General features: G+C 37.9%; 1 protein-coding gene across 3 annotated transcripts in view; it reads left to right on the forward strand.

The window, feature by feature from the left end:
* Nucleotides 1–14462, forward strand: part of LOC145785485 (uncharacterized) — a 34551-nt gene that overhangs the window by 7626 nt on the left and 12463 nt on the right. For all 3 annotated transcript variants that reach the window (XR_014291182.1, XR_014291181.1, XM_082597134.1), the window contains exons 4-6: nt 10741–10905; nt 12349–12474; nt 13581–13709. Coding sequence is in view for 1 of the 3 variants with exons in the window: in XM_082597134.1 (XP_082453260.1) it covers nt 10741–10905; nt 12349–12474; nt 13581–13709 (420 nt within the window). In the remaining 2 variants the exon portion in view is untranslated. The remainder of the gene's footprint in view (nt 1–10740; nt 10906–12348; nt 12475–13580; nt 13710–14462) is intronic.

A 14462-nucleotide genomic window follows, 5' to 3' on the forward strand; every position in this document is an offset into this window, starting at 1 on the left:
GTGTTCCTTCGACTAAATTTGCGCAACGTATGACGCTGTTAAAGATGTTTTGATATTTTATTGCGGATTCTGTCCGAACTGTGATCTCTACGAGGCGAATATACATACCAGCAAATGTGCTCTTTTAAATTGATTCAAGAACTTCAGATGTGGGTTCAATGTAAAAAGGACTGAGTTGTTTTTTGGGATGTCCTTCATATGGGCTGGCGCCAACTGACCCTCACATCTCGCGTTTTATCGTCAGTTTCCGCGTCCCAAGAAAGTCAATATTTTTTATTTGTTTTTGGGGTTTCCTTTGCTTACTCATTCTTTAATGGTTTCATTAGTTTTTAATGAAGCACTTGCAAGAATTCTCACTAGATTTTCTTATATAGCCCTTCGATTGAATATTAATGTATTTTCTATCCAACTGCCCATTTCCCGCCCGACATCTTGTCCAAATTCGATTAGAAAATACTCGGGTCATTCAAACCGAATCATTTTAACATATACTCTGCAGCTTTTACAACATGCATATCGTTTTATTGATTTGACGTTCACGAAGGGCAGTTCCAACGTAAAAAAAGTTCATCCTGATGCAGAAATGTCGGTCAAACCTCGTATAGACTACAATTTCAAGCCAATTGTCATTAAACGTAAAAATCATTTTTGCTATTGATCGTAAGTTGGAAAGGTTTTTGTGAAGTGTTTATAAAAGCCATAAGAGATGGAGCTGTGCCTAAAAGAGCAATCAAGAGCGTCTTGAAAGCTCCCATATGCGTTTCTTGAAAAGCAATGTCGTAATATAAAGCAGTTGCTACTCCCCTTCTGTTTGCCTGGGGCTGATCGCGATGGGTGTTTGGATAAAACCACTTCGGATGGATTTCTGTTTATATTACACGAGCAAGCACACACACGCGCACTTTGAGGCCTGGCTTAAAGATGCTTATGAAAATGGAGCCAAGCTTGTGAAATTCAAATTTGTGCATTCAATAAACGTTTATAGACGTTTATTTAACGAAAAAGGTTGAATTTTATCAAAAATCGAGTTCACTTTACCCGGTTGGGTTTGTAAGATATGCTACTGACTTCGGTGATATCATTCACATAATACCTAGAAAGTGGATTGGGATTTGAAATAAAAATCGGCGTTTACTGTGGACGACAAATATCACCAGGTCACTACTCTCCTCTTTCATGGGTTTTCCAACTTTGATTTTTGATGTGACTGTTTGGCCTTGTCATCGAAGTTAGCTTGATATAGTAAGTGCACGTGGATACGTTTATGCTAAAATATAACTTTGACAAACGATCCAGCCATTCCATTTGCACTTAGGGTTAATTACGCGTTGAGGTTCATCACCATATTACCAGGAAAGTATTGCAATTCCGAAACGAGGCACCAACTCACCATTTAAGGGTTCAAATACGGTTACTGTCAACTCTGAAGGTCCGCGACGTTCCAGGAAAAAGCTTGAGTTGGTGCCAAGTTAAATTTGTAAAAGGATTCATGCTTTTCACGTCGCAACGCGTTGAAATCATGTTATGGTGTGAACTGAATAGGCTTCAACTCGGAGCTTCAAATTGGAGTTTCCGGGTTTTGTTGCGAGTGATGTCACCACAGCCATTGTTGATGGATTATTAGCAAAGGCACATGAAACCTTGGAAAATCTGGAAGGTCGTGTTATTGTCCTGTATCACGTTTACGTATGTGACGTCACGTCTTTAAATGAGCTAACTTTTCCGAGGGTGAATGAGTCTTTTTTTATCAAAAGTGTTCTCAGTAATTAAAAAATTTAGAATTCCTTGTGATTTTTTATGAAATGCTCCTGAAATTGATTATTTTCGTTCAAAAAGAAATTTTCTCAGACTTGGCCAAGTTTTGACCAGCTGAAGATCGAATTGATTAGTAACTGCCTAAGCACTTATTCTTGTGAGCCCTCTTTGTGCAAGATGTGCCTTCCAGCTTCCACATCTATATTTATGAACATCATAGTGAATAACTTGCATGAAAATAAAACCTCCAAAGGTTTTCGGTTGGTGCAGAATAAACAATTTACAGAATAATTTTCATTGCGCTTTCAGTTCTAATTAAAATTATTACAACTTTTTTCTACTAAACTAAATTCCAAGCCTTTGCATCATTTCCACCTTCATTGATGAAAAGATTCTTTGTATATTGATGGTGGTTTGTTGCTTAATTATCGCCATTCCTGGCCTAACGATGTGGTCTATGTTGACTGCAAGATCTTAATATCAGAAATTAATTTTAAACAACGCGTTATTATTTCATTTGTATGTTTTCTTTATGTGAAGTAGCAATTCAGATGATGACCCTTCAATTGTGGCAACCAGAGCATTGTCTCAAAAGTTGTTTAATGTGTCCTCTGAGGTTTACCGCAGCAACCCTAAATGGTTGTAACAAGCTGAGACCCCGGTATTGCAAAAAATGTTATTAGACATAATCGATAATTTTGTACATTGCTGAATGGGCTTTATTGATATGACCAAAATAATATAACTTTAATCTGTAGTAAGTGTAACTCACTTTGATTTCAGGTAAAGTTCAGTTTTAGGTAAATACAATAAAAAAGTAAAACTGTTTACTTTATTGTGAGAAGAACATTGTCAATAGATTGTGTTTCAGGCGTGTCTGAAAATCGCGTTATGACTTTGTCACACGTCTAACCCCGCCCTCGACAGAAATATCAAGTTTTGTCTGGGCTGAATTAAATGAAGATAGCACGTAGGCCTATGCTCAGGCATCGTATTTACATGTTGCCTCATTGCGCGGAAAGCTTAAATACTTTCCGAAAACTTAAACAAATCAAAATGTGGAAACAAACACTTGTGGCTTGGTGTCCGTGTGCATCTTGCCTCAGGTATATACAAAATTCTATGCAAAACCCCAAAAAATAAAGTATTTTTTGATTGTTTCAATGTCACTGAACGTTAATGCGATGTGTGGAAGCAGCGTGCTAGCTTAGGACTTTCATCTTGTATACAAAGGCATTTTCCAAGTGATAATCTGCTTTGCTGAAGTACTCCTTGTTTTTACCTAACCGTAACATTACATAAAATAGTTGAAAAAGAGCGAAGTTTTTACTTGCCCACGCGGAACATAGTTGGTGGGTTAATTATTTTGTGCTTGTGTCTCAGACACCCTCAGGCTGTACCGTAATGTTCGGGTGACGTAATGCTTTTCAACCGATTTTCCAAAGTCAAAAAATATTTTTTTAATATCACCATAGCGCCCACAGACATAAAATTGACTTTGTAGTGACGTGATCTTTATTGTCATAGAAAATTCTAGAAAACTGTTCGACGAAAATCAAAACAACATAGTCAGTATCAGTTTTTGTCTCATTATTTCAACGTTCCTAGACGTTGCAAAAATTTGTTTTTTTATTCTCTGGTGTGATATAAACCCATATTGCCTGGGATAGTGTCCACTTTCGATCTTACGTCTTAGTTTATATTTTGCACAAAAACACACATTGCAACGTGCTTTGACGAAAGTAATGATTGATTTTTCCCTGGCAACTTGCTACAATTTCCTTCTTTGTATGTAAATCATTGCAACTTGAACGTGATCTCTGCGAATAACCTTCCATTGATGTCGACGTGCAATCTGTCACCGCGCCAAGTAATACTTGATTGGATTCATGTTGCGTAAAATCAACGATAAAAGACGTCGATTATACCGCGGCTGCTTGTCGTGCTGGGGTGCAAAGAGGGTGCTCAAAAATCTCGGCATGCTGTTTCCTTCATCAGCGTGCATGCACATACGGTCCTCTCCTGGCATCCGGCCGGACAGGCATACACGTGACAGGTATGCACCCTTCTACCCCGCCACAAACCGGATATCAGCTGCTCCTGCTCTTGTGTTGGTTTTTCGGGTGCTCGGTCTTATTGTCATTTTCCAAACCAGTTGTGTTGCGTTTGTACATCAATTCAACGTTGCTAGACGTTGAAACCATGCAAACGTGGTAACTGTTGATGGCTGAGATGTGGGTATTTCTGTTGGCATGAAAACGTATGATTGATATCAAAATTGCATAATTTTTGAATTAAAGAATGATCAAGTCTCTTGAGCCCAAATTGTTTTGAGGTTGAGGTATTTAGAGTTTCTTTTTGAAAGCTGCAGGTTAAGAATTTTAAATCCCATAGAGCCATAAATCAAATTTTTAGACTTATTTTAGAAAAGTTTAGCCCAACCTAATGCAGAACGTTTAGCTGTACAACTTGTTGCAAAATGGCCACATTGGGCTATGAAGGGTCAATTAAAAGTATTATTTCATTTTCTTCGTGAACTTTTGTTCTAATTATTAAAAATTAATGTTCAACTTAGGTCGCTCCGGAGAGTTTAATAATGCGCAATCATAAACATGAATTTTAAGGAATATGATGCAACACAAAGTTAAGATTTTACTGAGACGATCATTGTGTTTTCCTAAAGTTCTTCATTTAAGTTTCAAACATTTTTACGGAATGGGTCACCGAAACAAATCGTCTTCTATTTTTTTCCAAGTGAGCGTTTTCTTACAGACTTCTTTGCGCAGCGTTGATACACAATGTTGTTGAATCATGTAAAAGTGGCGACTTTTTGCTGGCTGAAAAAATAGACAAGCCTGTTTTAACACAGCAAGCTTTGTAGATCTTTGAAGACGTTGAAAATACCCGGTTTGCTTGCCTTGTGTCCAACAGCACCTGGCATCTTGGCTATTGCTTTCTTTTTCACTTGCGTCATATTTGTGTTGTGCTTCTCATCCAGCTTATTTTGATTCTGTTTTTTATGTAGCTTAGCAATGAAACTAGGAGATCTATGTTTGCCCTACTGCCCTACAATCCTACACTACACAGTGTGCCATTTGTATTATGTGATTGCCCTATTTTCATAAATTTCAACATGATATATTTTTGTGAGTAGTTACGAAAATCGATTGTTTTTACATTTATTCATAAGTTACGATATCCCAGTAGTCTCATCCACCTAAAAGCATTTTACATTGATTCAACGTTTGTAGACGTTAAACCAATGCCAAAAGGAGATATTTTCGTAGCTGAAATGTCACTGAGATACTAACCATGTATCTGAAACGGCGTGTCCCACCGTTCTTCTGTGTATTGAAATGATGGTGTGCGTTATTTCAGCTTCCAAATAGGGAATTTTTTTTGCGAAAAATTTTCCTCATTGGCTCATAGCTGTATATTCAGCATCATAAACTGTGAAAGATGGTGTGGCGGCAGTACATCTGCAATTGGTTCCTGTCAACTACTTGTAAATGGATTCTGCTAATAGCCTTGTGAAACTGCTGTGTTGCACTTGCGCATTGGCTACGAGCAAATGTTTTTCAGTTTACTGCTTTATTGGATAGATTTGTTAAATCCGTATTCTTAATTTAGCAACCGAAAGTTAAAGATTTAGTTGTTTGTGTCACGAAATGGTTTCCGTCGTACTTGAAGACATTCCACCATTTTTTATCAGCCCTGTGTATTTGATTTTGTTAGGGACCTACAGTCCTACATCAATAAATTTCACTGCTCTATCCGGCCGAATTATGTTCTGACTAACTTTTACCTAGTGAGGTTTGTAAGCGAATTCCTAAAAGCCGCATTTCACGTTGAAAAAACAAGTTCTAACACACACTGCAAATAAAAAAATTATAAAGCTTCTAAGATCTTTATGCCATCTGTGCGACTTGCGCTGTCTAGTATTACGCACGATTTTAACTAGACTATTCGATTTTGTAGCTTGGATTTTTTTACCAGCACCCCTTTGTATCTTTTGAAGATATCATTGAGCTTTATAGTTATTTCATTGCTATGGCTTTTTCGATGAAATGGCTCGATATGACAGCTTGGGTCACGACTCACGATGTTTCTGCCTACCAGGCGCTTTGCCATCGCATGCGTTTGGCGCTTTGCCATCGTATGCGTTTGTTCGCGCTTGTGCCCATTAACTTTCACGTAGCACGTGGAATAAAATTTTCGAAAGAGTTAAGGTTCACCCAACTTGCAAAATTTGTTCGCTTATAAAGTTTAAACGACTTGAGAAAAGACAACTCTTGTTTCTTGCTTTGCATTGTTAATCACATGTATGAACCCATTTAAACCTTTAACGGCCATTTTTGTTTTGGCATGCTTCACAAGCAAATTGTATTTGTGGAAACGATTTATGTTTCAAAACTTACAATCGTTGTTTGTTGTAGCCCGCGGCATCTTGAGTCTCATGAGCCTTGCAATTTGAAACCTTAGAAAATATGAAATGAACTATGACCCCCCCAAGGGAAATTTACGCAAGCTCTATATCGACCTTCCATTATTGAGTTTGTCATGACGAATTACATTGGGGAACCATCAAACTCCATTGGTCACTGCCCGGCCGTAAAACCAGTTCTTTTTTGCATCGATTGATTTGATGCAAAAAAAAATGATTTGCTGGATGGGGTATCGTCTAATCATCAAATCTGCCCGATGTTTTAGGTAACCCCGGTTTTGCCTGACAACGTTTATGGTTTTTTCTCTAACAGGAGCGACCAATCAGCTCATGCATCGTACATTTGCCAACAAACTATCGCTTTTTTTATTGCGTGACTACACCGAAAATGCAGGGACTTTTGTACGCGCTCCATCCTCTCAACGGATAGAACGAGGAATCATAAACTGTTGCCGTAAAAATGTAATAAAAAGGTAGTGACGAAATTCAAAAATCACAACAGCTATGCGGAATTTTTGATGAAAACTTTTCGGGTTTATCAAATTTTTGCTTTTTAATGCAATGTTACAAAACTTTTCGTTATGATTTTCTCCTCACCAAATGAGCAATTTTTAATCACAACGTATATAGTTAATGATTGCCTTTGCTGCTGTTTGGGTAAATAACCAGCTGGTTGGTATATCAGTCCATTTTTACACTGATTTACCTTCTCCAGACGTTTAATCAATGTTAAAAAGGACTGATTTTTCGGCTGGAGAGAAGGGAGACTTGGCTGTGAAATAAAGAATTTCCTGAATCTTCTCACGGTTAAGTTGGCTGATTAAGATCTGTCCCAGCAGGCAGATGGCTTTCGCTTTTTTCCGCTACTTAATAGGGCGCCATACGGAGCGCAAAAACCCCGTGGGCCCTTCCGATCAATATAACGACCACACTGCTTTTTCTCAGCTTATTCAGGCTGCCTTTGCAACGTCCAACGAATGTTAACAGACGTTAAAATTTACGCAAAATTGAAAATCCAAAATCCTGGGTGTACTCGCAAAAATGGCGATCTTTCTCTCTAGCGAGTATAGGACTGTGGGACAAGCTCGCTTCTCCTCTATTTCTTTTTGATAAAGTGATCATTTTTTGTTTCTTTCTTTTTCTTTTAAACTTGGTCTCCACAGCTGGTTTGACCCCAAGCGAACTGGACCTGCAATTATCACATTTTGCAAATTTGCAACGTCAACAAACGTGCATGCGACGTTTTCAAATCAAAAATTACCCAATAATTAGTTGAAAGGAAAAAACAGGTGCAGTTTTGTGAGTTGAGGAACCCCAATCAAAGTTATAACAATATTCTGGTATTTTGTGCATGGATTTTGTTTTTTTGGTAGCATTTGTCCTTTGTGTCGCTGGCCTTATCAGTTGCCACATTGCCAATCTGTTTCTCTATATCGCTGCAGCGGACGTTGAAGCGATATAAAAACAACCAGTCAAACGCATTCAATTTGCTTGCTGGGATATGGACCTTTATTTTTACACGTTAGCTCATAAAGGCATCCAGTCAAAACCGCAAATTTAGACCGCTATTGAAAATATTTTTATTTTTTTCATGCTCGTGGAATAGCGTTTTGTGAAAAATTACATGACTAGATTAATATGCGTTAATTTTGTGTCTTACGACGCAAAAGAGTTGTCCTATCGATTTAACATTCAGCAGAATGCATGTGACCATTTCATGAAACTGCATTACTGCGTCAGATAATCTGCCCCACCTCCTTCTCATTGGGATAATAAAAGAAACAAAACTCTTCTCTTTTTATTACCCCTTTCCGCATAATAGAGTATTATTAACATCCTGCCCCTCTGCGGAGGTTTTTCTATTAATCTCCAGTTCTTATCTTTTCTGAGTGGATTTCCTCAGTCAAGCAAAAGAGAGCTGGCTGCTGTTTGATTTCTTCACTTCCATTTGAAAGCGAATTCCACATTGAATTCAAACTGAAATTTTCTGTTATTCTCATTTCTCATGGGAATTTATTCAATCTCAACCCACATTTCAACCATTTCTCTTTCCAGCGATTCAGTGCTTTTTACATGAATTCAACGTCTGCAAACGCCAAGTTACTGCAAAAAAGGGACCGATTTGATGGTTGAGCTTTTTCAAGATGTGCTGTTGTTGTTTCGTATGACGCCATAAGTCCTACCAGGTTTTATTTAGCCAAACCATGAGGACAATACATTGTTACAACTTGCTGCATTGTTTGTTACATATGTTGAGTATCGTTGTTTTAATGTTGTTGTTTTGTTTTTGGTCCTTTTTGGACTAATCAGAATCTTAGGTTTTTCAAGTTTAAAAGCACAAAATTGGTCCTTTTGTACTGAATTTTTTTTAAACATCTGTCTGATGCTAACTTAACATACCTATTTGTTTTTATTTTATTATGACCATACTCGATGCTAGCGTTAGTAGCGATAGGATTTGGTTTTTAGTTCAATCGAAAACTAAGCATAGAATATTATACAGGCCGGTATTCTGGATGTACAGTAAAATAATGCCACTTTTATGGTTGAAAGCAGCACAGAAAAAGAATTGTTCAGCGTAGCATGTAACAATGCATTCTTTTTCCCGCAAACATTTGCTTTCCCTATGGACTGCTGTTTGAATTCACATCATGTTGGTGTTCCTTCAAATACTAATATTTGATAAGGTTTTTTTGAAATTGTTTATGGTAAAATTTTGAAAAAACTGATTGAAAGCGGTTTTACTGTCACAATCATTGATGTTTTTTATAAATTGCAAAAAGATTAAGAACAGTAGAAATTTCATCGGTCATTCATTTCATAGCTTTACTTCTTGGATTGTAAAGCAGTTCTGCACAATCTGCAGTGCCTTGTGCGGCTTTTATCGTCTTTTTTTCAGGCTTAACACTTGAATTTTTTTGGAATTTTGCGTAGGACTTGATAACTTGTTTTTGCGCATGACTTAGGAAGCAGGCCTTCGGGTCATCTGACCGATAGTAACCTTCGGTCACCAGTGGTGAAATCTGTGGTCTGCTGGGATCCCGTGATGTGTTTTCCGCATTGATCTTACGCAACCGCGGTCTAAATTAGATATTTGTAAGTACAGCTTCTAAGGAAAAAGATAAAGAGGGTTCGTGAAAATATATAGCGCTTATTTTCTTCGTAATAGTTTGGAGTTTAGATGACTAATAACCACCCGAGCTGCCTGCTGGGCAGTCTACGAACCGCCTTGAACCAGTATAAACCAGATTACCCCTTTGAAATGATTTACGACAAAGCTAAAGTCAATCGCCTGGAGGGTTTGCTGAGCCCAACGCGCCCTCATCGGTTTATCCACTTCACAAAAGATTTTTGTTGTTGACTACATGTTAGAAAATGTCGAACCAACGTAAGAATATGAGTTTCTTCGTCTTAATTTGAACACTTGTTTCCCAATTCGTGGTAAGCTTTTTCCATGACCTCTGTGTGCTTTGTATGTAAAGTAGTTTTCTGCGTAGCCTTCGAAGTATTTATAATACATCAATTTCCTTAAATTTTTGCATACACGACTGTAAGCATTCGGTCATTCGGACACCTTTTCAACTTTGCCAACTATTGAAACGTGTGGGGCACGGATCATCATATCTTGGTTAATTTCGAAAAAACAACAGCATCTTTTTCAATCTTGCTTGCATCATACTTCATGATTTTTCCACCGTTTTGCGAGAGCTTTATACTTCTTTGGCGATGGAAAGCATTTTTACATGAAAATAGCAGTTGGCCATAGTTTGCAGCAAACTTGGCTTGGGTACCGTCGTCTTTAACCTTTGCTTTTCCAAACCTGTCAACTGAAAGGAAGTGCGTCACAAAGATGGACTGACAAGTCACCGTCATTCTTTCACCCTTAATCAATAGTCGTGCAAGGAACTTGGAAAGTTGTTATTTTAGGTTGTGAAACAGTGATGTCATGGAAACGCCATCGAAACTTTGTAACCCTATTGTCATCCTCTGTCCACTGTATTGCTCCTGTTATACGTATCTTTATTTTAACTGCATTAATACTTGGATGGAGAAAAAGCAATTTTTGTCGACCAACAAAAATTAATTGATTTTGTTAACTCTGATTTGTGGTTGTACTCGTTTGTTGCGGTTGTATTTTTTTACACTGACAATACAGATAGCAACACAGACACTCATCAGCAGGGTGTCGGCAAGTCCGAGGTTGCTATCTCGTATGGTTTTATTCAGTTCGTGATATAAGTTTTTAAAGTTAGACTTTTTGGTAACCACCCTCTTTCATTGCTGAGTTTCTTTCATCATCATCATAACAATAAACTGAAAAACTGTCGAGTTAGCTTCGGTATATTTGCATCGATAAACAATATATCGTACGCATAAAGGTACACAATTTATGCGGACTACAATTCGCAGTTTCAGACAGCATTAAGTGCCAATTTGCTATAACAGGGTATCTCGGTTGCGCGGACATCTAAGAAAAGACATCTTAGAAGAACTCCATGGTAGAAGTTGAGAGGTAATGAATGTCATCTTTTTCTTTTTAGGTGCTGTGTTCTGCATGCTATCTTCAAATTCCTTACGTCGTTGAAAAATGCCAAGAGTTCATTGGTACACACGGTCACGTGACATCACCATCCAGCATATCAGAAGTTACTGGACCTCTACTGCAGGACTTGCACCGTCAGAACTTCCCAAAAGTGCACGACCAGGTATTCACAATTGTGTTCACTGTGGTGTAGCTACTAGTCGTAACCCAGCTGGCAAGAGTTGCCTTTGTTACATGAAACTGGATGTAAAAAGAATGTTAGCAGGGTATTTGAAAAACTTGAGATTTAATTTTTGCAAGATAAACCCCAACCTAATAAGGTACCATTTTTACATCTACCCATACAACAAAATTAGTCAGTTTTACATTGATTCAACGTCTGCAGACGTGAGATATAAAACTGACGGATTTTGCTGTCTGGGTAGCAACCTTTCAAGCGATGTATCAAAAGCGACTCTCGCTATCTGGAGATTTGATTATTTTATCGTTGTTATCATTCCTTCAAAAAAAAATGGCCGCTATAGTTGTTTTTCTGTACAAAGCATGGCTTCAGCTTGACATTACAACCATTTCTAAAAGACGGTTTGTTGCCTGCCAGCTATTGGACACTTTTACGACTTTAAAAATACCTTCATCGGTTTTATTTTTGATTCCATATGACTACTGACTAGCATACAACAATAAATACTATTAATACTACAAAAAGTGCTTAATGTCAAGCAAAAATAGGGTGAAACAGCCTGTTTAGGATTTTAGTGAGTAGTAACTGCCAGTGGCGTAGCCAGAAAAAAAATTTTGGGGGGGGCAAATATTATATTATATGAATTGAAGAGAACAACAAAGTGTTTGATTTAAGACATCGCCAACTGATGTGCAGTGGCGTATCCTGGTGGATTGAGCAAAGGAAGCAATAAAAGTGGTGGGGGGTTAGAGCGTGCCGAAGGCACGCGTATTGTAGGGGTCCGGGGGCATGCTCCCCCGAAAAATTTTTGCAAAATTACACTAAAATATTGGGTTATAACGCTTTCTGGAAACACTTTTAGGGTAATATTTGTATAAAATTTATTAGCAGATAAACAGCTATTAACTTATTAAAGGTAGCTGTTACACACGAACGGGCAAAAATTAGAGAACACAAAAACTCAGCTACACAAAAACCCAACAGAGTAAGCGATTCTGAAATTGCTTCCACAGATTAGTTTAAAAAAGAAACGTAAATCGCGTAAACTTTGTGCGATTTAGGATTTGCAAAATGTATTAGTGTCTTTCTGTGTGTCTAAAACAAGTCCTGGGGGGGTGATAATAGCCAGATGTCTTGGAAAACGATGTAAATTTATACAAATTATACCATATTTTCAGCAAAGGGTTCAACTTCAGAATCCAAACTTTGAAAATTTGGGGGGGCCATGGCCCCTTTCGCCCCCCCTGGCTACGCCTATGGTAACTGCATTTGATGAATAGCATATAACTAGTAAACACCAATGTAACTGCGAATAATTATTTCATATCCAGCTAGCAAGTCAATCAGTTTTTACATTGATTCAACGTTTGTAATGTAAAAAACGATTTATTACCTCATTGGGATAGCATTATGTGTGTACCACAGAGCGCAAGTGCCAGTCTGTCGTTCTTGTCTCAATTGAACCGGCTGAGCAACAAGTCTCAGATGCAGCTGCCACCGACCAAACAATCAACCAGCCCATCAAGAGGCCAAGAATCTGAAGAACAACAGGTAGGAAGTGGAATTTTGTAAAAAAAAAGCCAAATTCTGTTTGATTTTAGCGCCTTTCCTAAAGAACTAGTTGACTCACATGTGGTTGTTTTTGAATCAAGTTTCAAACCCACCTCCCCAAAGTTATATTTTGTTGTGGTGTGGAATCATTGGCTATACTAGGATTTTCGTGCCTTAGACTATCGAGGCGATTATCTCGTTGCTTAACATTGACTCTCTAACACAGCGTTTGTCGTGTAATCTTTTCCCGTCTGACAATTAAGCTTTCAACTTCCCATGCCAGAGTTTAAAACGTCATTTTTCTGGAATAGCTTCTGGCGCTTCCACAACCACAAAGTTGCGAACGTGATTTTTAGGATTTGATCACTCCATTACTTGACCTTTTCTTTGAAGATAGTTTACTTGCAATGACATTAGTATATCTTGTTTATCACTGGTGCATTTGAATATGCAGATTGCTCCACAAAAGCGTTTGAATTTAAACAGAAAAAAACATTTTTCAATGCATCCATCTGATTATGTAATGTGAAAGTCAAGAGTTATATCTGAAAAAGGCCACTGTGACATGCCATGTGCGCTGAATAGTGTAAGATAAATAGTTAACTTAGCCATGGAGAGTTTCATTTTTTTAATTGTTTCAACGTAGATGAAAAAACGTATTTTTTTGCGATTGGGAAAGGATTAGAGTTTCCAGCCAGCGAATTAATGCTTTTTCACACTGATTCGATGTCTGCAGAAAAAGGAATCAATGTAAAGTAATGATTTGTTGGCTGGTACCTTAAGGGTGTTACTGGTTTTTAGAGACAGAGCCTTGTTACATCTCAAGGTACTGGCACTGAAACGATTTCTTTGTTCTATACATTCTGTGGGTCTTTTTGTTGGCCAGCTTTGCGAATTTAATCAGAAAAATTAACTTTGTGGCTTATTTTAGGCGTCTAACAACATTTTCGTTAACAGTCGGATTCATGTTTATATTATCCTTTTCCTGCCAAAGTAAAACCCCTTATAACTCCGAAGTTGCTTCGTGATTTTAAACGTTATTATTATCTAATATTTTTTTAAAGATTATATTTCTCATTCTAATATATTTCCAATCCTTGATTCAGGAGTGCGAGCTGATCAATACTCCCCCATCCCCCGGTGGCCGCTCCCTGACAAATGCAGAGGAGAGGACCACCCCTGATAACTCCGATTCCCATTCAGCTAACAAAGACCCCTTGAAAAGCACCAATATGGTATGTGGTGGGTTCTGTAATCGCGGTGTGCGATCCCAGATAGCACACTTAGCCCTTTTTTTTACATTCACATTGATTCAGCTTCTGCAGACGCTGAATTAATGTAAAAAGGGACTGGGGGCTATGTAGGATATTTCAAGTTTTGTGGTTGTTCACGTTAGACATATTTTGTACATTGACCTTGCTTTGATGATCCTAGTTAATCACCCAGCCAGCAAAATCGCTTTATTTACGTCATTTCAACATCACTTTTTATTCTGTTTGGTGACTTTAAAAACCATGTAAACAAGGAAACTTTTGCAGGCTGGGTCAGATGAAGCGACCATGTTTTTATCGTAATATGTGTTTTTGGAAGTGTCTTTTTTCTTTTCGTTTTTATAACACAACAATAACAACACCTAACTATAATACGTTTTTCTGCTTATCAATTGAGAGCGCCCGCAGGTGTTCGATTCATGCGAATTACCATCGTCTTCACGCATTTCGACCAAACCCAAACTTGTCCGAACAATTTTTCAACCTACGGAAATTTCGATTGTAACTTCACCTTATAGCTAAACGAAACGATTTAGCCTACCAGCAACAAGATCGCAAGGGAAAACACCAAACACTCGGTGGAAAGCCAAGTTATTCATTGCCGGGTTTTACTTATTTTTTATATTAATTGAACTGCATCAGGAAAACGATCATTTGATCTGAATGCCACGTCGCACATTCCAAACACGTCATGTGCGTAAATACCCCTTGCTTGTT

The sequence above is a fragment of the Aplidium turbinatum genome, chromosome 16 (assembly GCF_918807975.1).
Source record: "Aplidium turbinatum chromosome 16, kaAplTurb1.1, whole genome shotgun sequence".
Classification (NCBI taxonomy): Eukaryota; Metazoa; Chordata; class Ascidiacea; order Aplousobranchia; family Polyclinidae; genus Aplidium; species Aplidium turbinatum.